Consider the following 24,671-nt stretch of genomic DNA (forward strand, 5'->3'; position numbering starts at 1 on the left):
AACAATATGTTTTCAGTTTAAACACTCACTGCAGTAAAAAGTTACGATATACATTATTGAGCTGAATCTTGACTATAAAATTAAAATCGCAATCCAATATCAGAAAAATCGCAATTAGATATTTCCCCCAAATCGCACAGCCACAGTAATAATATAGTAATAATAGTAATAACCACAGTACTAATAAACTACTCCATTAGAGGCCTAAATGTTATCCACTATGAGGTCTTATAATGCACTACAAACATGCATTGTTATAATGGTCGGCAAACCTTTATGTGTAAATACTAATCAAGCAAAGCAACAAAAAGCAATATTGCTGATAAAAAGGCACAAAACAAAGCAAAAAGGAAAGAGTACGATGCAAGAGAATATCTGACTAAGCAATTGGGTGCATACCTTCTGTTGGGCTGTGTTCAGGTTAAACTGAGCATCTGCAGGGCATAAGCAATTTGCTGTAGGGTCTTCTGCCTCAGACAGCAGGGGCATCTGGGACATCCCGTCAAAACAATCTCTCACTGCGGGCTCATCCAGGGCATCCACCCTCTCACTGAGGGCCTGGAGCTGAGCCTGAAGGAACTGCAGTCTGCCATGCAGGACCTCTACCACAGGCAGTGTGGAGCTCGGGGTCTGACTCTTCTCTAGTAGAACCGGTTCAGCAGAATCATTGGCGGTGATCTTGCGATAGACAGAGTCCGGTGAGATACAGGAGGTGTCGGGTGAAGTCAGAAGCTGAATGGCTGAGGTAACAAGTTGTGCCTGGTCACGGATAGCGAGGAGATCCTTTACACTGAGGCATTGAGAAGTGTGAGTGTGACTTGTTCTTGAAACTTTTAGATTCTTCTCCTCCAGAATATCGGTTTGCTCATCCCCCACTGGACCTTCGCGATGCGTATGGCTAGGAATGCATTCAGCTGAGTCTCCGGCTTCGGCATCTGTTTCCAGTGATGGACGTGCGGAGCCTTGGTTGGAAGCTAAGTCACACCGTTGAAGGTTGGACAAAAGCACACGGTTCTCGTACTGGAGCTTCTTTACTTTGCCGTTCAGCTCTGCAATCTGAAGTCTGGCAGCAAGAAGTTCTTTATGGGTGGCTTCATTTAGTGCATCTTCAGAAGGACCAGGAAGGATTGTGGGCGAAGTGATGGTTGTGGATGATGATGATGGCTCTATCTCAGTGACAGCGGGAAGCTCAGACTTGTAGTGGTTAAGCTCGTTCATCAAGAGCTTGTTCTGCTCCTCCATTTCGATCAAGGACCTACGAAGCAGATCTGCCTCTTCTTCCACAAACTGTAGGTGTCGCTGTAGCTCCATCACATTCTCAGATGTGGAAAACAGCAGGTGACTTCCAACTCCGCCCGTGATACCAATTCCACCTGGAGAATCCTGGATCTTCATGTCGTCCATTTCAGCACGAAGGCCACGGTTTTCCACCTCCAACTCTACAATCCGTCGACTTAGAAGATTCGCTTCCTCCTCCACTAGTTTCAGGTGAACTTTGACCTCTGCCTCTCTGGTGTGAGGAGAGTCCGCCACTTCTTCAACGGTCAGCGAGGCATCAACTTCTCCATACATGGAACGAAACTTTGCCAGTTCCTCCCTCATAGACTCGTTGTCTTTGACCATCTTGGTGAGTTTTTTGCACATGAGAGCTGATTCCTCCTTGGCGAAGTGAAGCTGGCATTTGAGGTCAGAACTGTCCTCTGGAGGCTGGAGAGAAAGTGATTATTAGCAATTAAAACATTCAACAATAAGCTGTCTTTTAGTTACCTCACATCCACCGCCATGGTACTAGGACTAAGACTAAGGCCAGTGGACAATAAGAGCTTTCGTATATTATTTGTAATTATAGGAACTCAGTTCTATACAGAACTATCCACCAGTTCTCCAAAGTATAAATTGTCCTATTAGGCCATTTTCCTGATTACATTCACACAATCACAAGTACGCTGATATAATGCATGCTACTGGAAGCAACATCAAGTGAGGCATTCAACAAAATCAACAACTCGAAGATGGAAGAAAATCTTGATTGAGACCGTGTTTTTGATGTCATACATTTTGTTTGAGTAAACATGGAATGTAAAACAAAAGGGAGGCCTCAGAAAATAAAGGCTGGTTTATACTTCATGTGACCCATGGCGCCCGCCTTGCGCATAGCTGTGCATTTACACTTCTGCATTCTGTTTGTGTTGCTCTGCAATAACACTTCCAAAACCAAGCTGGCAGTAGGTTTTTATGTTACTTTGTGTCGTATTTCTTCATGGGTGTTTTGTTTTTTCTGAACGCTACCCTAATGTACAAGTAGCTAATACCCACTCATTTAGAGGCGGGAACTGATGGACGTGCAGCAACTTTAATCATAAGGTCAACACAATCAAAGGTTTTCTTTTGGAGCTTTTTCACGGGACTCAACACTTGTAAACACTCGCTCAATTTGGCTCGCAGTTCTCAGCACCGCCCACACTCATCACAGCTACCAAACCGACCAATCACAGAGATTGTGCTACGTGTCATTGTGAAGGCTGCATTGGACCATACTCATGTGCTTGATGCAGAAGTATAAATCAGCCTTAAATGTCCAATGACAAATGGTAATGCTGTTTATAATTGAGGCTGAGGGGGCCTGGGATTGTGTCGTGCTTGAACATGATACCTAGCATCAGCTTTTTAATCCTGCTAATCTTAAACCTGAAACCACTACAGGCAAAAGCTAAGGTGGATTTATGTCTACACAATGTAAATGTTTCAAAGCAACAGGCTTGTTAGGCTGCCTGACTCTCCAAAAATATTCCTAATGTTACACATGTTTACTCCAGATACCTTTTTTATTTCATTTATCAGAATTTTTGAGGTTAAGCTGTCCTCAGAAAGTGCGTCAATAAAGACTGCAATGTCTCTTTTATTTTTTTTCATGGTTATGTAATGACATTTTAATTTTTTTCATCAGTAATTTATATATTTGACTTAATCTGAATAAGACAATAATATGATTAAGTTGTTTACATGAGTTATTTTTGTATGTTTGTTTCATGATCCCATTTTACATGTTATAGCACATAATTCGATTAACATCATTGCGTCACTGCACTATCCACATTTCCTCCAACTTCATGTAATTTCAGGTGCTTCATTTTTAATTTGTCGACTTTAACTGCAGTTTGGCACTTGCACTTTAATTTCATGCACTCCCCCATGACAAATGAGATATTGGATGCGAGTATAAACTGCTGGAAGAGTGTTGTTTCTATGGAATTTGATACTGCACGCCATACGGGAAAAACATTCGCATTTCGCAATACAGGTTACATTACATTACATTACAAATACACATTACATAGGTGTTGTCTGTGGTTCACTGACTCGGTAAGTGCAGAGAATAGTGTCAAACAGCAGGATGTGTAAAGACAATCCTGTCGCAAAATGGGATGAAAATTCTACACAACGGTAATAGTTTAAGGTGTTTACATGTCTGTTCTGCACTTCAATAATGTGAAAATCAGCATACTCCACATGGCTAAATTCGATTTCTGTTTAGTTACTTTATTATGACTTCAAAAGTCGCTGTTTACATGGTAGACTCTTAATCAGAGTACTGTCTTAATCACGTTAAAATCACATTATTGGTGTGAAACCAGGTTATTACAAGAGGGGGAAATGTTCCACATTCATAACTCTCATGATGTCAGTTGTGAAAAAATTCATTATCCCTTTTAGTTGCTACAATGTTACAAAGTCAACAAAGACTACTTTATAAAAGGTGATTTTAAAAAGTAGGTCACAGCCTTAACAGTTTTCTGAAACACTGAAATTGTTAGCACCTGCTTCTGAAATACAGTTTGCCATCAGTTTTTTACTTAACCATTACTCATTCAGATAATACACCATGAAAAGCAAATTAACTCATCAAATTTAATGTACTATTAGCATGTATTACCTGAGGCGATGCTTTTTTATCAGGTTTGTTGTTTGGTCTGGCACTTCTCTTCTTCAATGAGTTCTGGAAGAGGAAAAAAGAGATAATTAAAATGTGCAAAATCATGAATGAATAATTCTTGTCATCCCCTCATCAGCCCCTGCATATTCACTCTGATATCGCACCATCACGTCTATCTCTCTCTGTGTGATATTTTTCACTCATAAATCATAATTTGGCAGCAAATCAGCATGGAATTAAACCTATTCACATCGCAGCATGAGGTATTTCATTGTTTTCACAAAATAAAAACCCTCTCTACTGTAGGAAATAGAGAGAGAACTATCTGATACATTAAAAAAACATTAGCTGCAGCTCTGGATACTACTTGAACAAGAGATAATATTAACACTATAGCTATTTTCTCAAAAAGCAACAACAACAACACTAAAAACTCATTGCATGAAAGAAAACAGCAACTCACTGCCAATGCATCAACACAATTTTCACCTCTTGTCATATGACACAGAATGACACCGGTTAATGGCAATTCAGCTTTTAATGGCACTAAAACTTTAAAATCAATATCTGTGCAGCAAGCAAATAAAAGCACCGACAGCAGTGTATCGACCATTTTAGTGCCACTTTTTTTTTTAAATGAGGTTTGCTGAGTATGTGGGAAAGAAGTCTGAACATAATGAGATTATAGGAGCTTAATTTATTACGCCGCACATCCGATATCACACTGGCCTTATAAGGTGTACACAAGGGCTGAACATGACACTATTTTTTTAATTGAATATGACACAATTTTCTCAGTGTTTCTAATCCTCCAGCACCAACACACTTACTCATCATCACTTTTGTGAGTGTTTTCTGTTTCACGGTAATGTTAAAAATCCATTTACTTCCCATACTGAGGCAATTCTCCCATTCTAATGCAATGTTGTAAATCTCTTTCACTGTCACTCAAACCAACAGTTTCATAGTTGCAACTTTGAACAAAGATTACAGAAATAAAAATTGGCATTCACAAATAAATTCAATAACTTCATGAAGCTTTTCTTCAGTGGATCGGCCTCCAATGATGACATTTCTATTCAACAGAACTGAATCAGTTTCATTTAAAGGGCACCTATTTTCCCCCTTTTTCAGGATTTAGGATAAGCTTTTTGTGCCTTAAGAATGTGTCTGTAAAGTTTCAGCTCAAAACACCGGATTATTTATTATCCCCTTCAGGATGTTGGACATTTCTGCTCTAAACAAAATGTAACTGTTTTTGCTGCCTGCGCCTTTAATGCTAGTTCTCCCCACCCATCACTCCCAAGTGCCTGTCAGAGTGTGCCTCAATCTCCACCTCCGCTGCGTCAGATAAACAGCACAGTGACAGACATGAAAGAAGCAGATCTCACATAGCGTTTGTGAGAAATACTACAGTAAGAACTTTACCAATGATTATTTGATGTATTTGTTGTAGAGTTAAATTAAGCCCTTGTGCAACAATGAGTCACACACAATGTCGATACAAAGGTCACACACAGACACACACAGAGTGTGTTAACTTTGCACAGTTTGTGGACGCAAATGTCACAGGATACAGGTTAATATCCACTGCTGTATGAATATGCGTTATATTAATGTACAAAATAAACTTGATTTAACTTCTACAAAGCACCATGGAAGTGTCTTCTTTTATAATTGTACTGACATGCGGCTGTGGTGATAAAGACGGTAAAATCACTGTAATTCATTACAAACATGCACTGTTTTAAAATGTGTTAAACTTGTAAAACTCACTCTTGATTATATTAGATGATGACTGATGATCACAGAGAGCTGAACAGATCTTTTAGTCCCAGCTGCTTTGTGCACATCCTGTCTTGTTGATACGATTATACGTATTACTACGGAGAGATGTTAATATGCGGCTGTCAATCAATTCAGTGGGCGAGGAAAACTGCACTCCTACGTCACGTTGCGGTGGGCCTCAAAATTGGAGGGATTTGGATCTTGTTTTAACATCAGGAAATTTAAAAAAGAGACATATAGTCTTTATACCACCCCAATATGACCGTAGACACACTATATCTACACACAGCCCCGCCAAAACAGCTTTAAAAAGATGATTTTCATCATAGGTGCCCTTTAACTAGAACTAAACCAGCATTCCACCACTAATCCTGCTTGCCTGACTTGCTGAAATGCTCCACAATCAAATACTGTAATGCCATTTTATTCTCATTTCGTCATCTATGTTAAGCTGCTTTGGCCCAATCTGCATTGAAAAAAGAGCTATAGAAATAAATATGAATTGAGTTGAGTTGAAGAAAAGCAGCATAATACAGTTTCAACTAGTCTCAAAGTAAGTGAAAAAAAGACATCTGAAGACATCCTTTCTTTCATGACTCCTATTTCCTCTAACAGCAGAATATTTACCATAAAAGTTATCTTTTTCTCCAGAACTGATGTAGCATGAATGTGTAATTCCTTGGATTAAGCAACTGCAACGTCACAATAGATAATTGCTTTTGTCCTGCTCTTGCTTGCAAGAACAGCTAAATACAGCATAACTGAGATCTAAAATGCATTCAAGATAGAAACAAAACATTAATAATGTTTTAATAATGTACATTAATAATTAGTAACATCAACATTTTGATAATGTAATTAATAACATATGTATAACAGTTTTAATGCACACTATAGGAATAATGACAAAACAATCACTTCTATATTAAATTTTTGCTCCAACTATTGCATAAATTATGTTAAAGTCACAAAGAAACTCATAGTGACAAATCTTTGGTTCTGCCAGGCAGAAATCAAACATTGCAAGGCCCAAAGTTATTGTAATGTGACTGGGACGCTGACAACAAAGTATGTATCCAAATGCAGAAATTAATATAGGAATGGTCAGGCAAGCAATGGTCAATACAGGAACAAACAGATGTATACAGGCAATACAGAGTTGTACATTTTTTTCTAAAATGTAAATTAGTTTCTTCATTGGTAAAATAGTTTTTCCTATGTAATTGTGTCTTGGTAAAAATGTTTTTCAAAATGTAAATTTGTCTTGAGCTTTGTAAAAGTGTTTTACACTTAGTAATGTTGTTTAGCACTTCCCTGTCACAATACAAGGAAAACACGTCGTAATGTCACAGTACACTATTCACCTTATTCTCAGCTGTCGAGTGGGCGCTGCCATTTGAATCTTTTTGTCTCGCGACTTCCGGTCACATTCACTTTCATTCATTTTTTGACGTTAACAACTGCTCGTTACGCTGCTTGATGTTGCAATTTAATATTTTCTTATTATATTATGCTACTTGGTCTGTGTAGTCATGCAAACATTTGTTTGTTGAGCAAGTAGTTTGGCCATTTACTGCCGTTTATTATTCCTAGTCATTTCTCCCATAGGCGACTGAATCGAAAGTTCTAAGACAATCGCGAAAACAGGCACACTTCCGCATTTTAGAATAAGGTCAATAACAAGACTCTGTTTTTAAAGTCCATGTATTCATGTTAGCAATCAGCGGAAAACTAGAACAGGTGTGAGTGCGTGGTGCATGACAGGATTTATAGTCCATATGTTGACAGATGTGTAGTCCTGAGTAAAAGTGAATGATTTTCAGTGATTTACAGGCCTGGATTTCTGATTATTGTCACAGTTATACAGAATAATGAAAAATATAAACAGATTAACAATAATATTTATGTATTATATATTTTATTATTGTATATTATTATTATATACATGGTGAATTTTCATTCTATGATGACTCTATTATGACAGGCATAGGCATGATCGTCATTGCATAATTTGTTGAAATAGTTGAAACTCTCTGTCCATGTCGTTTGTCATCTGATCACTGAATTGCTTATCAGCTGCCTGAATTTCAACACCATGAAACAGAATGCTGGTAGAGAAATCTGAGAACACACACACACACACACACACACACATACGCACACACACACACTCAAGACAACACAGCCATGCCCTGAACCTGTGCCTGCTTGATATATTCTGATGAAACCCACTTTTCTTCTAACTCAGGATTTAAGGTGATGTCATGTTACAGTGAAAGATGAAGAAAGAGTCTTGTGTATTGCACAAAACCCCATCCATCCTACAGGACTCTCTCTTATTTCACCTGCTCGTTTGACTGAATTATGAAGACTTGAGTTAGCCGAGCGTGTGAAACTTGAGAAGGGCTCGAAGTCATGCTCCACTTCACACGTTTTGTCCCTCGAAATAAAATGACAGCAATGAGCACAGACTGTTGCATAAGAGACACAATGTTGGACAGAGAGCTGAATCTCATTGTATTTAGACAGAACACATTATTGAGATTTTAACAGTTTCAAACCTAAAGCAAACACCTGTAATACAGCAGGATAACTGGTATTTCAGATAGAACAGTATTTCATCAGTGGACAAAGTACACAAATTAGGCAATTGAGTAAATGTGCAGTACTTACTGATGACAATTTATTTAGCAAGATTAAAAAAACTAATAAAAACCACACTGATCATTCAAGTGAAATCATGTGAAACCACATTCACATGCCAAACCCTTCAGAGATAGTTTATAACAGTGAATCATTTACTGGAGACTCCCTCTGAATGGATTGTTTGATTCAGTGAGTTAAAGCAGTGTGCTGAATGAGTTAAACTCGCTCTGAAGGGATTGTTTGAACCAATGAGTTTATTTTCAAGAGACTCTCTCTGAACAGATCGTTTGAATCAGTGAGTTGTTGGAGACTTACTCTGAACAGAACATTTGAATCAGCAAGTTGTTTTCTGAAGACTCACACTCAATGAATCGTTTGAATCACTGAGTTAAAGTAACATGTTGAACAAGTTAAACTTACTCTGAACAGATTAATTGAACCAAAAAGTTGTTTTTTTTCACAGACTCACTCTAAACGGACAATTTGAATCAGTTAATTGTTTTCTGAAAACTCACTCTCAATGAATCATTTGAATCACTGAGTTAAAGGTGCATGTTGAATGAGTTAAACTCACTCTGAATGGATTTATTTGAACCAGTGAATTGTTTTTCCAGAGACTTACTCTCAACAGATCATTTGAATCAGTGAGTTGTTGTTTGAAGACTCACTTTCAATTAATAATTTGAATAAATAAGTTGAAGGAGAGTGTTGAATAAGTTAAACTCACTCTGAATGAATCATTTGAACTAATGAGTTGTTTTTTTTCAGAGACTCACTCTGAACAGATCATTTGAATCAGTAAGTTGTTGAAGACTCACAATGAACAGATCATTTGAATCACTGAGTTGCATACTTGCTAAGCACATTTAGCCCAAGCCGTCAAACTAACATTATCAGATAATGGTTAGATTTTGATTAAAGATGACCAAATCAAGCACTTTTTTGACAGTGGATTAACATTAAAACTAAGTATGTGCACTAGTAAAATTAATAGTGGGCTGGGGGTTGGGTGGTTGGGTTTTGGGGAGGTGGGTGTGTTTGTATGAATAACACAGTTGAGAACCAGTGGGTTGTTTCATAAAAGTGGTTTAGAAAAGCAGGGATTAAGGTCAAAAACCTGACTTCAATGAGCCAAGTTAAATGTCCGCAAATTAAATTGGTTCCATAACAGCAAGTTGAAGATCATTTGATCGAACTAATCTGAGTTCAGTTTAAATAATCTAGATAACTGCTTGTGCACATTACTGTCGTGAAACCCTGAAGGTTGAGCATAGATGCATTGATTATGTTGTACGCTACCATGGCAACTACAAGAAAAGTAAGTACAGCTGTTCACAGCGAGCGAGCCGCGTTGGTTTTTATAGTTCAAAAATAATAATTTAAACAATAATCAATACTTACAATACAGCTTGCAACAAAGCAAGAGTGAAGGCTATCATAGACAGGAAATTGTAGATTATTTAGGTCTATTAACATTAAATTAAATATTTGTCATAATACATTAAAATTGTGCTTGCGTACGTGCATGCAAAATAGAGAGAGAATGCTTACTGCCAACGCTTACTGCCAATTGTTGCTTGCAAGAAAAAAGTTTTAATGCATTGAAGGCTCACTTTAACATTCAAAATGTGCTAAATGTATGCACATTAAGTTTAAAATAATGTCTACAAAGATCAATGCACGCAAAAGGGGCGGGATTTTCAATTTGCTCCAGAAACTGCTGCAAATTGCTGCTTTCCCTTTGACACGTGTGTATCCCGCGGTCTGTGTTAAATATCTTTATATTAAAGTGAGGCTACTGCTCGGCCTGAATCCATCTCTTGAGTATTCAACTTAGGGTACACCCTTCACAGATTTCTTTTTTAAATTAACATTTCTTAAAGGACACTTTACAATAATATCTTTCTGCATATACATTAAATTATTCAGTACCACCAAGGCAAATTTGAGAACTAATCTAACAAAAAAATAAACTGAAGATCAGTCCAAAAACTGTACATCAAAATTAATATGTTGGGGAAAATATTACATTTTTAATAAACAGGAAAAACAAAATCAACAGAAACAAAAATATATATAAAAATAGAGTTGAAATGTTGTAGTTTGTGTTTGTTTAGTTTGGATTAACTTATTTGAATTTAAATGTATTATCATTCTATTCTTAAAGATGTTTGGTGTATAAATATATTTACTGTGAAGTGACTTTAAAGTTTTAATCATTATTTAGAGGTTAATTGAATCAAAATGGCATCAAATTACGGCAGGTAAATGTTAATATTACCTTGATAAAGCTTGAACGTAAGACTTAGCCTGAGAGTTAACCTGCCTGGAACCAGGCTAGTTTTCCAGCATTTTTTGAAAGAGTAACTGAGTTTGAACTATCGTAAATTTGATTTATGAAACCAAATCCACCATTATTAAACTGACTTACCAAAATAAGCCTGGCTTTTTCTCTTTTTCTTGGTTTATGGAACAGAGCCAGGTTAGTAACTGTACCAAAGTTAATAACCTGGGGGTGTAGCAGACTCTACCAAAAAGCTGAGGATTGGGGCTGGAGTGAAATTAAGGGAGTTTTCCTGGAGAAAAAACAAAACAAGAGGGTGGCAGGAGATGGGAAAAACAGGAGTTTTGGCAGATATAATAATATCAGAAATAGGTTTTGTCTTTGTCTCAACTTGACAAGTAAATTCAGGCATTTTTACATGAAAGTGTATAAACAATAAAAGGTCTTTTTAATTTCGATTGATTCACTATTAATGTGACAGCTATGTGTTGCTAATTGCATGCAGTTTCACAAGTGAATTTCAAAAATACATCCATGTATCCTATGGTATACTGCGCAGTACTAGACATAACCACAATTACTGCGCAAGACATAACCAGAGAGAGGCTGAAGTAAATCTATTTCCACATTACATGTTTTCCTCAATTCCCAGACTGCAGCGGCACGAGTCTCAGACTGCTCCAGAATATAATGGGTGCCCATGACAACGGCTTTTGTTGGCAGTTCCCCCCGTTGAGTTCAATGGGACAAATTGATGAATAAATGGGGGGGAGGAAGTTAAGAGGGTGAAAACAGGAAATCACAACCTTTCAAATCCTTCTGACAAGAAGAGAGGCCCCTCTCCTCCAGCACAAACCAGCAGAAAATGCAGAAGCAACTGCAGCGCAAATGACCAGGCTCTCGCTAATTACACTGAAAAACAGGAAAGCGAAATGCCAGATCATTTTTCATACAGCAGCTGAGAGCCTGCAGGTGCTGCTGGTTTCTCACAAGCGTTTTGTTTCTCCGCACTTGATAAGGATGCGAGATATTCGCTCTCTTTGATCCATGGCAACAGAATGTTTATTAGCAGGATGCCAGTGATAAACACCGTCTTGCACAAAGCTGTGAAAATCTGCAGCTCCTCCCGAAACCTGCGATCCCCAAATATATTTTCATTCTACTTTTGATATTTTTTCTGTGTATCTAAATTTGAAGTAGCTTCAGTTCAATATGAAGCGTTTAGATGCAAGTGCAATCTCAAATGTTCTTCTAGAACGAGCATTTTTTTTTGAGACTCCTATATTTATTTTCAAATATTTCACATTAAAGGCAATGAGAAGTACGTATTAATTGCCTTAAAATGTAATCAATTACTCAACTTATATATAGGAGCCCCAGAAATTTTAGGAGAAAATTTCAGAAGGCACTAAGAGGTTTTTGCATCTGAAATCTTCATATTGACTTCTGTCCATCCCAATACCTTAATGCTGAGATTTGAGATTATTCCACAGTAGTCACACCTCAGGATTTGTGACGTCAAGTAGGGATCATCATGGTTGACCAGGCACTGCGATTTCAAACGTACGCAATTTGTGGATTAACATTAAAATGTTAGCGTAATAGTTTGAAAATGTATCATTTGCATTTGTTTTTAAAGCCCGTAACAGTGAATTTTCCAAGTGAGTTTAAAGCATTCATGCATAAGAAATGAAAGCAAGTGTAGCTTTAATTATACATTTATTTTACATCTTAATTAAAGTCAAAGACAATGTTTTGTAATTTTATATTTGATTCTTCGATTTCTGTACCTGGAAGACAGAAAAAATAATGCACTGTACTGTAAAAAAAAACAAAAAAAAAAAAACATTTGTGTCTATTTTTTGTCTTCTATAGTTTTCATCTAAGCTTGTAATTTATTACTCTTATGCAGATGCACAAGATCAAAGCTAAAACAAGACTATTTTACTTACCCCAGTGGCAGATTATTGTGTTTGTTTCAAGGAAAAACTTGCTTTATTTCTGAAAACAAGACCATATCTTTGTTTGTGTCGAAAATTATTTTTGATTTAAGGCTTTTTAGATATTTAAACTACAATATCTGACAAAAATCTTGTCGTCGATCCTGGTTGTAGGAGCAACAAATAAAATTAGATTTCATCTGTTGAACTGCATCCCAATCATCACAAATACTGTAGAAGACCTATTGGAACCCACATGCACCCAAGATTCTCACAGAAATCATTCAAGTTTGGTGAAGGAAAAATCATGGTTTGGTGTTACATTCAGTATGGAGGCGTGCAAGAGATCTGCAGAGTGAATGGCAACATCAACAGCCTGAGGTATCAAGACATTTGTGCTGCCCATTACATTACACACCACAGGAGAGGGCAAATTCTTCAGCAGGATAGCGCTCCTTCTCATACTTCAGCCTCCACATCAAAGTTCCTGAAAGCAAAGAAGGTCAAGGTGCTTCAGGATTGGCCAGCCCAGTCACCAGGTATGAACATTATTGAGCATGTCTGGAATAAGATGAAAAAGGAGGCATTGAAGATGAATCCAAAGAATCTTGATGAGCTCTGGGGGTCCTGCAAGAACACTTTCTTTGCCATTTCAGATGACTTTATTAGTAAGTTATTTGAGTTATTGCAGAGATGTACAGTATGGATGCAGTCCTTCAAGCTCATGGGAGTCATAAGCAATATTAATTCTTTTTTCCACTGCACCATGACTTTATATTCTATACTGTACATTATTTCTGTTAAGTGACAAGACTTTGGTCTAAGTAAAGTCAGACCTTACTGTCCTAATTAAATCATTTAAAACTAGGCATGATAAAAAAAAAAATTTTGGTCAAATAAGCTTAATCTAGGGGCCTTTGCCTTTTATAAAAGCCACTTCCGATGCCAAAGGATCAACTAGTCAAGTCAAGTTATTATTAGTTTTTCCTAAAACTTGGAAAGGTCACCAGAATTTTGTCAGGTAATGTAGAAACAAGACAAAAACTTTTCATTTTCCTGCCCACCAAACCAGTTGATATAGATGCCAAATGCATTAAAAGTTTTGAGTTTTTTACTTTTTTATGTTATGTAAATGTACCCTCAATCTCTCTCTCACACCCATACACATACAAACAGGTGTAAACAGCATCTCAGCCTGCCAGGTTCTCCTAGCATCTGTCAGCAAATAACTGTTGCCGTTTCACCAATGTGTCACATATTGTGCTCATCCTGGGCTTGGATTTCTTATTCATGATAAAGTTTTGGCATATCTCAGCATTTGCCTCCAGCTTTCTCACACTCTGGAAGAGTGACATATGCTTCTGTCCAGCCGTGAGCGGGGCGGGTCTTTTTTTACACGCTTACCAGGCCTGAGTGTTAATTAAAGCTGGGAAACACTTTTATAATTACATGTGAAGCTTTCAGGCCCATGAGGGAAAAGCTGATATGAGTGTGTGTGGGATACAGACCGTCGAAAGGAAAGTGAGAATGAGAATACAGTGAAATATTACTAGAATTTAAAATCATTGTTGAGCTTAGTGGGGGGAAATATGATCATAATGCATACTGTTCGAGAGAGACGGCTTTGTGTCTGTGCTCTTACAGTAGTACTGGGCTACATGGACTTAATACCATAACACAAAATAAATAATATTTCAAAATACTTCAACAATATAAAGCTAGATACAGTTGAGGTCAGAATTATTAACCCCCACTGAATTATTAGACCCCGTTAATTAATTTCTATTCAGCGGAGAGCAGATTTTTTTTCAACACATTTCTAATCATAATAGTTTTAATAACTCATCTCTAATAACTGATTTATTTTATCTTTGTCATGATGACAGCAAATAATATTTGACTAGATATTTTTCATGACACACAGCTTAAAGTGACATTTAAAGGATTAACTGGGTTTATTAGGTTAACTAGGCAGGTTAGGGTAATTAGGCAAGTTATTGTATAATGACGGTTTATTCTGTAGACTATCGAGAAAAAATAGCTTAAAGGGGCTAATAATTTTGACCTTAACATTGTTTTTAAAAATGTAAAACTGCTTTTATTTTAGCCGAAATAAAACAAATAAGACTTTCTCCAGACGAAAAACTATTATCAGTCATACTGTTAAAATTTCCTTGGTCTGTTAAATATCATTTGGAAAATATTAAAAAAAGAAAAAAAAATCAAAGGGGGCTAATAATTCTGACTTCAACTGTATTAATCATAGACAAAATATACCATTGTCACTCATTATATATTGTCACACCACACAGCCTTACATTATTTATATTTATATTTAAAATTTAATTAAAAAGTCGGATTGCAGAACTCATTTTATTAATCAAATCTGCTGCTCAGGAATATATTTTGGATTTTTTTTATACTTTTTATTGTGGAAACCATGATTCTTTTTTTATTTGAGGAATATTGCATTCAAAAGAACAGTATTTTTAGCATTAACTTGTATTGACTTTAGGGATGCTTCGATCAATCGGCCAGAAATTGATATCGACCGATAATCACATTTCATTACTGGATTGGTAAACACTTATCTGGCCGATCGCATGAATCGATGAACAAAAAGTGTTTGTTTACGAGTTTACAAGCAGTACTTGATGCAAGTTACAATATAACAAGTTCATTAAAACCTGGCTGGAAATATTAGAGGAAAAAAAAAAAACTTAAATTATTTTTAACTTGAAAATGTTATAATACAACTAATAGTAATAAACGTTTAAATAAAAGTGGTTTATATAGTTTCCTTTTAGTAAGAAGCAATGGATTTATAGGTGCATTTTTACTTCTTATGCATTGAATATGTGCTCTAAACTTCATTGAGACATGATGAATTATTCTTTTATCATTTGCAAAGTTTCCAAATTGCTTTGTTAGTGATTTTTCTTTCTGTTTTATCTATTATTTTCTATCAAGCTGCTTCTGATCATTACACGTCCACACAAATTGGTTATGATGTGTTTAGGAGATTATATGCAACATCTTTCATTTGTTCTATTAGGTAAGGCACTTAAGTCTCATACTTAGAATGAAACTGTGCTTTATCCATTATAAAACTTTAGAATCAGAACTCTGTATCGGCCGATCACCATGACAAAGAATAGGTACTCGATATCAGCTACAAAATCCTGATTGGAGCATCCCTAATTTGCTGTTTAATCTATTTAATGCAATGTTAAACTTAAATTACATATACAGCAATAGGGAAATGCCTACATTTGTAATTTACTTTAGTTAATTTACAATTTTCAGTTCTGTTTTTGAGAAAAAAAATTTATTTTTATTATTTTATTCTGTAATCTACCAATCATTTTTCTTTCAAATTGGAAATAAGAGCATTGTTTTTAGAACATCTGTCCTCATAAATAACTGTTAACTAAAAATAACAAAAAAAAATTATGTTTTCAGATTTATATGTATTCATTTTTAAGATATAGTACCACTATTTTTACTTCTAAAGATTTACGAAGTTAATATGGTTAAAAAAAAAAAAAAAAAAAGTTTTTCAATGGCTCTAATCACAGCTAGAATTTTAAAGCCAACGATAAACTTCCAGTGAAAGCCTAATGTGACTATTTTTAATTTCACAAGGTTGTTTTGACAGCAATGTTGTAATGTAATTACAATGCATTCAGTTAAAAAGACTTAAGCATTCATTTAGTTGTTCAAGCGTAAAACGAGATGAAAGACTCGTCATTAGGGCTGTCGGTAGCAACAGGCTAGCACAGAAATTCCATTGAAAATACTGGGGTAAAATAAACTGTCATATTTTAAAGACATGGCAGAAAGAAATGAATTTTAATGCAGTTCTTCTTATCCGATATGAGACCCACTTAATATTGTTTATCTAACAGGCAGTAAAGATCACAGATTTTTTTTTAAAGAAATCAGATCTTAAACTTAACAATTTTGTAATGGAAAGACAGTTCACCTGAAGCCCTTGGGCTGCCTGGCTGAAAATTGAAAGTCTGTGTGCATGTAGCCCATTAAACTAATATAAAACCAGCTCTAATTATTGCAAACATATATAATAGGAAATAACAGGGTATCTATAATTTATTATTCAGCACTTGCATGAAACACATTGTACCACAAATACATAGAGGACAGATAAAGGTCAGATGGGTTGAGGAACACTGTATCCTTATATCTATTACAGTTACACCTTCTACATGAACACATTATTATTATGGCTCCAGAATATAAAAAAGTCTGTTCTGCCTCTCTCTTTTCTCTTCAAATTGTGAGAGTTTAAACTCTAAGCTTCTGTTGTGTGCAAACTCTTCACAAAAAGCAATGGCACCATCACAACAGTTTAAACCTCCCCCTTCTAAGCACACTCCTCCCCCTTCTAAGCACACTCCACTGTCTTCAAATATCAAAATAACAATGTTTTAAAAAGGCAAACTTGAAAAATTAATTAATACACTGCTGACTTGATCAGCCAACCCATTCATAGAACAAGACGAAGACCTGCAAATTCATGTTGACAATCTGCCATCACTTAAAAGAGAGCCTTTTGGGTGAAGTTCAGAAGATTAATGACTGAGAACCACGGAAGAAAAAAGCTGCTGCATCACACCTGTACTGAGCATGAGGTAATTGCTCCCAGGTGTTGGTCAATCAGATCTAACTATAGCAACCTGTTCCTCATTAACACCATTGACACAGCATTCAAAAGGTTGACGGAGTGTGTCGTACATCAGGGGAAATACCAGCAAAACATTGTCAGAAGATCTCTTTATTAGTAGGCGAAGAGAAAATTGAAACTTAAATTGAGTTACAATCATAATCAGCTGTGATATCATATATCTAGATTTAGATGAGAATAATATCTCCTTTTTTATTACTGAGATAGTCTGTGTTTTATATGTGGGCATTGCAGATCACGTGTTGTCATACTGCAAACTACAGTAGCCAACATTTGAAGTAAATCAAAAAAAAGTTCGATTGTTTAATTGTTCTGGGGCATCATTGATATAGGATGATCCACTTGCTCAATATAAAAGTAAATTTCAGTTGTACAACTTAAAGGCCTAATCCCAATTCTACCCCTTAGCCCTTCCCACTACCCCTTCGTTTTGCATGTTCCTGTGAAGAGGTAGGGGTGTCCCAATCCTCTTTAGCTTAAAGAGTAGGGCTAAGGGCAAGGGGTAGAAAGCCCTTCAAACGAAGATTTTTCAGGACCAGACTCAAAACCAGGGGGTAAAAAAATTTCCCAGAATACACAAGCTGCAACACTAGCTGCAGAGGCAGGATGGTTACACCCGGAAGTAAGGAGATCCACAAATTAGTATTTTGATGATGTGTACAGGTGCTGTCCCAATTCTTAGGGGTAAAATTTGAAGCCCTTACCCTTCACACTTGGTTTTAAGGGCCAATGGGAAGGGGTAGAGGTACAAAAATAGAATTGGGATTGGGCCAAAACCTGCCATTTCAAAGCAATCATAAAATATGATCAAATGTATTCATAGATATATAAACTAGATATCGCATACGGGCCTTGATCATGCGTCAATATCGCCGCCATATTTGTACAGTGCTCCCAGGACAAATGCCATTCAACCGCACTTAGTGCTGGATTTTAGCGCTGTGTGTGTTGGTAGTAAAAAGCAAACAAAGAAAAAAAAGCACAAAGGCAGAACATGTAAGATCTTAGGTAAGAATTTTTTATTTTTTTTTGTATGTTAGTAACTTAAGTATTGATGATAATAAAAAATTATCAGAGAGGGAAGATAAGGTCACTTATTCATCAATGTAAAAAAGAGAATCCCGATCACATTTTATATATATGTGAGTGTGTGTGTGTGTGTGTGTATATCGCAGTCCTCCACTGCACCTTGGTCCCACATTCATTTCAATTTCAGCTACCCTGTACTAAAATGGCGGCTCTATTGACGCATTCCTTCCAATAGACAACAATAGCGTACGCGACAACTAATCTAAATATCTATGAAATGCATTTAGAAATTGAGTGTTTAAATTAAAGTATTTAAGCACTTTGAAATGTAAAGTTAAACATTGTAAGTCAAAATAATGTTTTGTAAGTGTAAAAAATAAAATTGTAACAAAAAAAAGAGAGAGCTGGGATTTATATATATATATATATATATATATATATATATATATATATATATATATATAAAATCCAGTACTATATATATAAGCTATTTTATTACTATACTATATTATTTCTATATATATATATTTATCTATTTATAGAGCTGGGATCTTTATAATGAACCCACTTAAATAAAAACGTTTTGACATAATTTGCAGATTAGGTAATTGAGCGCAGAAATGAAAGAAATCTTGCCTGACACTGATATTAGAGTAGCTACCATTAGCAATTTATGTGACTTGACTCTTCTAGTTGGTTGTATTTTTTTCTATTTCATCGCAGAATACAAAACACAGTCATACTGGTGTGCAGAAATGGAGAAGCTTGAATAGTATGTACAAGTGAAAGATGGCTGGACAAAACTAAAGAAAAAGGTCTCCGAGTTTGCCAAAAACAGTAGGTAAATTGCTGTGGAATTTTTACAGAGGTCATATGTCAAAAACACAGACATGATAGAATAACATCAAAGTACTTTCGTGAAACAACATTAAAACTATTTGTATCTGAACAGAGCTTTTGATGCCATTTTTGTAAACTCATTCAGCTTATGCTTCATACGTTTATGCTTCATACGTTCACATTTAACATTATTATTCAATGACAATAATATAACTGAATATATGTTTCGCATTTTTTGTAATATTTTTTAGGGTTGGGCGATGTCAACCAATTTGGCATCGTACGATGTCTAATGTGAAACATTGTGATAGACGATGGCATCGTTGTCGTGGGCGGCGGTGATTTAATTATTTATAAATAATTAATTAATTCATAACGAATTAATTATTTGTAGCCTACCGTTTCAACTACCTGACCTGCATGGTCTTTGTTTTACCCATAACAAAATCATAAATAAATAAAGATAAGTTACACACAAATTACCACCTGTCAATCCCTTTATTCCGCAGGACTCTGACATGAATAGAGTGATCTGTGTCTTTATAATGGCATCCACAAACTTGGTTGGTAAAAAAAGATGCACAACCAACATCAACCAACCAACAGTATCCAAGGTTTTCGCTAAAATTACTAAGTACAAACATGAAAGCGAAAGATGCAACCAGTGTACTGACACTGTGACACGTTATCTGATTGATTCAAAAGACCAAAGAGTCGTTAGATAGGGACACGATTAATTAAATATCATGTTTAGCATCTATAGTGAGACGCGATCCAGTGGTACATCTTTGATAAAGTGTCCGACCAGCACTGCTCTCAGGGGCTTTGTGCTCACAGCACCCGCCGACTGCCTGGAGCTCAGACGTGCACAGAGTTAGGTTTGCATAACCAATGATTGATCTTACCCACTCATAACCCACCCATAAGTAAATGTGCAGCCTTTTGATAACCTGACTGACGCATAAAATGCAGCACCCACTGAGGGTGCTTTCACACTAGCACTTTTGGTCCGCACCTGGGTTCGTTTGACCTCATAGTTTGGTACGTTTACCTAGTGTAAACGTGTCTTCTGAACCCGGGTGCGCACCCGTGAATCGTACGTGAATCGTACCCCAGTCCGTCTGAAAGAGGTGGTCTGGAGTATGGTTCATGCGAACTCTGGTACAGTTCACTTCTGGTATGAATGCAGTCGTACCAAATAACAGAAGTAAACCACCAACTGAACAACAAACTATCGTTTTCATAACGTTTATTTGTGTGTGTGTGTACTGGTGTGACCAAGTGGGGCTAAGCCATGGCAAACAAATGTTTATAATATTTTTGCGGCAGACGCGAGTCGCTTTTTGAATGTCCAAAACTAAAAGATTTAATAAAAGCAAATCGACCAGGATGTGCGGAAATCTTTCCGTTTTGGTGATTTGCTAGTCACCTAGTAACAGCCAAATAATGGAAGTGAACCACCAACTGTACAACAAACTATCATTTTCATAACGTTCATTTGTGACTGTGTGTGTGTGTGTGTGTCACATATCGTACCAAGTGGTGACAAGCGGGACTGAGCCAGGGCAAACACATTGATAATTTTTGTTTGTCTCCTCCAAAAACTGCTTCTGCAGACACTGTGTGATGTTCTGAACGTAGATGCGAGTAGCTTTCTGTATGTCCAAAACCAAAAGAATGACCGCGATGTGCGGACGTCTTTCCATTTCGGCTCTTTGCTTTCGTGACCATCACCTAGCAACAGCCATAAACAAATCAGCAGCTCGATGACTCAAGCATATCAGGGTTCAGGAGGAAAAAGACAGTGTGAACACAAACCAACCAAGAAGATGGCAAAGGGGGGCAACTGAACTTGGGTACGGTCCAGGCAAATGAACCAAGTGTGAAAGCACCCTAGGATAACCAAGAAATGACGTGCTCCTAGTGCACAGTGTCACCCGCGTGACGGAACTCGTTGTGAAGGACAAGAAAAAACAAAACATGCTAGACAAAACTTTGCTAGATGGTGTCGTGAGGCCTCACAGGCGTGAACTATGCCACATTACACAAGAAAAAACGATTGAATCTCATCGCTCATTTGTCACCTGGAGTGTAGCATGGAGTGTACTCATTTATGCTGAGCACTGTAAATGTAAACGGCTATTGAGGTGAACTGAAAATCTGTGTAGGCTATAAGTTAAAACATGTTTAGAATCAGCCTGAAGGAATCTAGCCCTTCGTCTTTGACCTGTCCTAGATACCACCAAAGCTTTGGATCGAGTATCTGTCCTCGTTTTCTGTGTGCATGTCATAATGGGAGTGAAAAACATCTACAGAAGACTCATCCAGCTCCCCAGAGTCACATAAACTGCTCTTTGTTTTGTTTCTACGTCGTCGTCCTCCCCTTCAGAGGAATTCAATCATGAAGCCCATGCGCTTGTTAGACAGAATAGCAAGCACTTGACGCTCATTAGCGTGTCAGGTTGCTAGCCGGCATGAGCTCTGGCGGATGAAAACACTCTCAGCATTCCTCTCATTGCACACTTTGTTCTCTCATTTGTACTAAGAAAGACATTTGGCATTCAGAGATGGAGGCTGAAGCTGGAGGAGGATTTTGGAATCTGTGGAAAAGACCAAAATGGGTCATATTCCGCAATTCACATGCGTAACAAATGATGAAAATATATGGATATAACTGGTAGCTGTGCAGACATCTGAATGGTCTGCGTTTTTTAGACAGCCAGTGCTTCAACACTTTACAGATTCAGTTCTCTTTTCAATTTCGCTGCAGAATATAGCAGCAACTTCTCAAACGGCAAAAAAAGGCTACATGTGATATTTTAGAAAGCGAGCGAGAGAGAAAGATGAACAAGTAACACAGCACTGTATATCATAGAATAATGGTGAGAGGTCTATGATATTGGGAAAAAGCATTCCCATTTGTCTCAATGGCAGCTGATTGGCTGAAGCATTTAATGCCATCCATCTTTGTTTTTGAGGGCCTGTTTTTTGAGCCAGACTGGGTTGAGCCATAAAACTGACAAAGCTGATGGCACCAAACCCTTGAGGAAACCCTGTATGTGGGGTTTTAATATTTTAAATATTACACGTGACAAAAATGAATATAATTAGTACTGTCATCGTTTTAAATGCAGTAAATGTTTAAACATATCATGTCTACAACCCAGGCATGTTGTAGATATGTACCCCTGTCTACATTTCTGGGGATAGCGGAATACATTATTTATTTTTTTTATCAGGATCCCCATTAGCCACTACCAAAGAAGTGGCTATTTTTCCTGGGGTCCATCGAACATAACAAAAAATTACATTAATACATAACAACAAGACCAATAAAAAAATTTAAATACAAAATTCATGTATAACATCCAGATCAACAATCCACTTAATATTGTGCCATTAAATATTTCTTAAATGATATTTTAAAACCTCATTTTACTTGTTACAAAGCATGTAATGTCTGGCAATCCATTCCATGTTTTCATTCCTCTAAACATTACAGTCCATTGCTTTGCATTAGTTTTTGAAACGGGAAGCAAAAAATTTCCTTTTAATGCATGCCTGGTGTTAAAATGATGACTAGCATTACTATACAAAAGCTGACCATTCAATAGACTTGGAACTCTTCACACAGAAATATTTCTTATGAAACACAGCAGAGAAACAATTACCCTTTCCTTCACCAATAACCAACCTAAAGCAGACATACCCAGAGGAATGTCTGCTCGCAGTTTTTGTTTTTGTGAATCCACCAGAGGCAGCCTTGTGATTTCTCTCGCGCGTCCTCTTCTTGCGTAAATCCACCAGAGGGCACAATATACACTTCAGCCGACTGACCGATCCATTTTCTTCCCAAAACCCAACCAATGAGTGTTTTCAAAAGCAATCAAGAAAAAGAAAAGCTGTCGCGGTCACATGATTTCACCAGGTTTTCAGCCTGCTTGTGACTTCTGGAACCGTTTTTCACCAAACTCGAACCCTGTCGTCTTAGTCAACTTTGCTCCCTTCTCGTCCCAAGTCCACCAGTGTACGTGGCAAGCTACTGGGAAAACTGGTAACAGCTTAACCGTCTGAGGGGCCCCTAAGATGTTTTAACATTCCCGGACATTTGTGCTCACTTCACCTACTTATTAGTATTGGCCAACATGTTTTTTTTTTTTTTTTGTATTCAGAACAAACTGTGCTGTGGCGACGCGGTGGTGCAGTAGGTAGTGCTGTCGCCTCAAAGCAAGAAGGTCGCTAGTTCAAGCCTCGGCTAGATCAGTTGGCGCTTCTGTGTGGAGTTTGCATTTTCTCCCCGTGTTTGCGTGGGTTTCCTCCAGGTGCTCCGGATTCCCCCACAAGTCCAAAGACATGCGGTACAAGTGAATTAGGTAAGCTAAATTGTCAGTAGTGTATGAGTGTGAATGAGTGTGTATGGATGTTGCAGCTGGAAGGACATCCGCTGCATACGCTTCAACGCTTCCCATTCACCTTGACATCAGGCATTGCTGAACTGCATTGTGGATCCGTCGGCGCCGCTTCAGTGGCGTTGCACGCTGCAAAAGTTGGGACTTGCTCAACTTTTCAAGCACTGACGGAAGCATCAGCCAATCAGATTGCTGTATGCAAATACACCAGCTCAGACAGTGGCCTATTGCGGACTTATTTCATTGGCTGACACTGCTATGACGATCGCATCAGCTTCAAATTCAGCCACGCCCTCTGTCATGCATTGACGCTGAAGCTCCGTGTGAATAACTCATAAAACATATGCTGCATAAGATGGCGGTTCATTCTGCTGTGGCGACCCTGGATTAATAAAGGGACTAAGCCAAAAAGAAAATGAATGAATGAATGAATGACAAACAGTCTACAATAATGTGATAAATATAGATGTACACGCTTGCATTTTTCAAACAGACTTCAGTCAAACTTCACAAATATAAAGAGTTTTCTCTTGAAATAAATAGCATTTTTACTCCTCATATACCCATATATTTTTCCCCAAACTTATTTCAAGCACAAATTTGATCACTGAAGCAGAGACAGACATCCAAAAAAAACAGTGTTGAGTGAAAAAGATTAACATTGTGACATCCAGCTTGTTTGTAAGCACCATTAATCCTCAGAAGAAGATGTTTTATGTCTTAGCAAAGCTATTGAAAATCATTATTAGATTATTGTAATGGTCAAGCGTTTAGATGGTCGTTATAGAGGCACTGTGGCTAATCAACATTGCAACATATCAAAAATATTTATCCTAGTGCTGCGTAATTGGATTGTGAGGCATTTAATGACTTGTTAATCAATATCCTTACATAATAGTCCGTAGTGCGTAAAACAGCAGAAACACTTTTAACCTCTAGAAGTACTTAATTGATTTGTTCCCAAATACCAGGGAACTGCTTCGACTGAGGAAAATGAAGAATGAATTCAGTATGACAGCATTAAAGCTCAGTTGCATGCAAGCTGATATAAGGAGAGTAGATGAAGTAGATGAATTGCTGTGAGTATGCTGTGCAC

The 24,671-nt window shown here is 37.1% G+C and overlaps 1 protein-coding gene across 5 annotated transcripts in view; it reads right to left on the reverse strand.

Moving 5' to 3' along the window:
- mtcl2 (microtubule crosslinking factor 2) overlaps positions 1 to 24,671 on the reverse strand; it is a 92,314-nt gene that overhangs the window by 25,041 nt on the left and 42,602 nt on the right. For all 5 annotated transcript variants that reach the window (XR_012399001.1, XR_012399000.1, XR_012399002.1 and 2 more), the window contains exons 4-5: positions 3,935 to 3,997; positions 400 to 1,707 (exon numbers count right to left, since the gene is read on the reverse strand). Coding sequence is in view for 2 of the 5 variants with exons in the window: in XM_001338326.10 (XP_001338362.5) it covers positions 400 to 1,707; positions 3,935 to 3,997 (1,371 nt within the window). In the remaining 3 variants the exon portion in view is untranslated. The remainder of the gene's footprint in view (positions 1 to 399; positions 1,708 to 3,934; positions 3,998 to 24,671) is intronic.

Source organism: Danio rerio, chromosome 23 (assembly GCF_049306965.1).
Source record: "Danio rerio strain Tuebingen ecotype United States chromosome 23, GRCz12tu, whole genome shotgun sequence".
Classification (NCBI taxonomy): domain Eukaryota; kingdom Metazoa; phylum Chordata; class Actinopteri; order Cypriniformes; family Danionidae; genus Danio; species Danio rerio.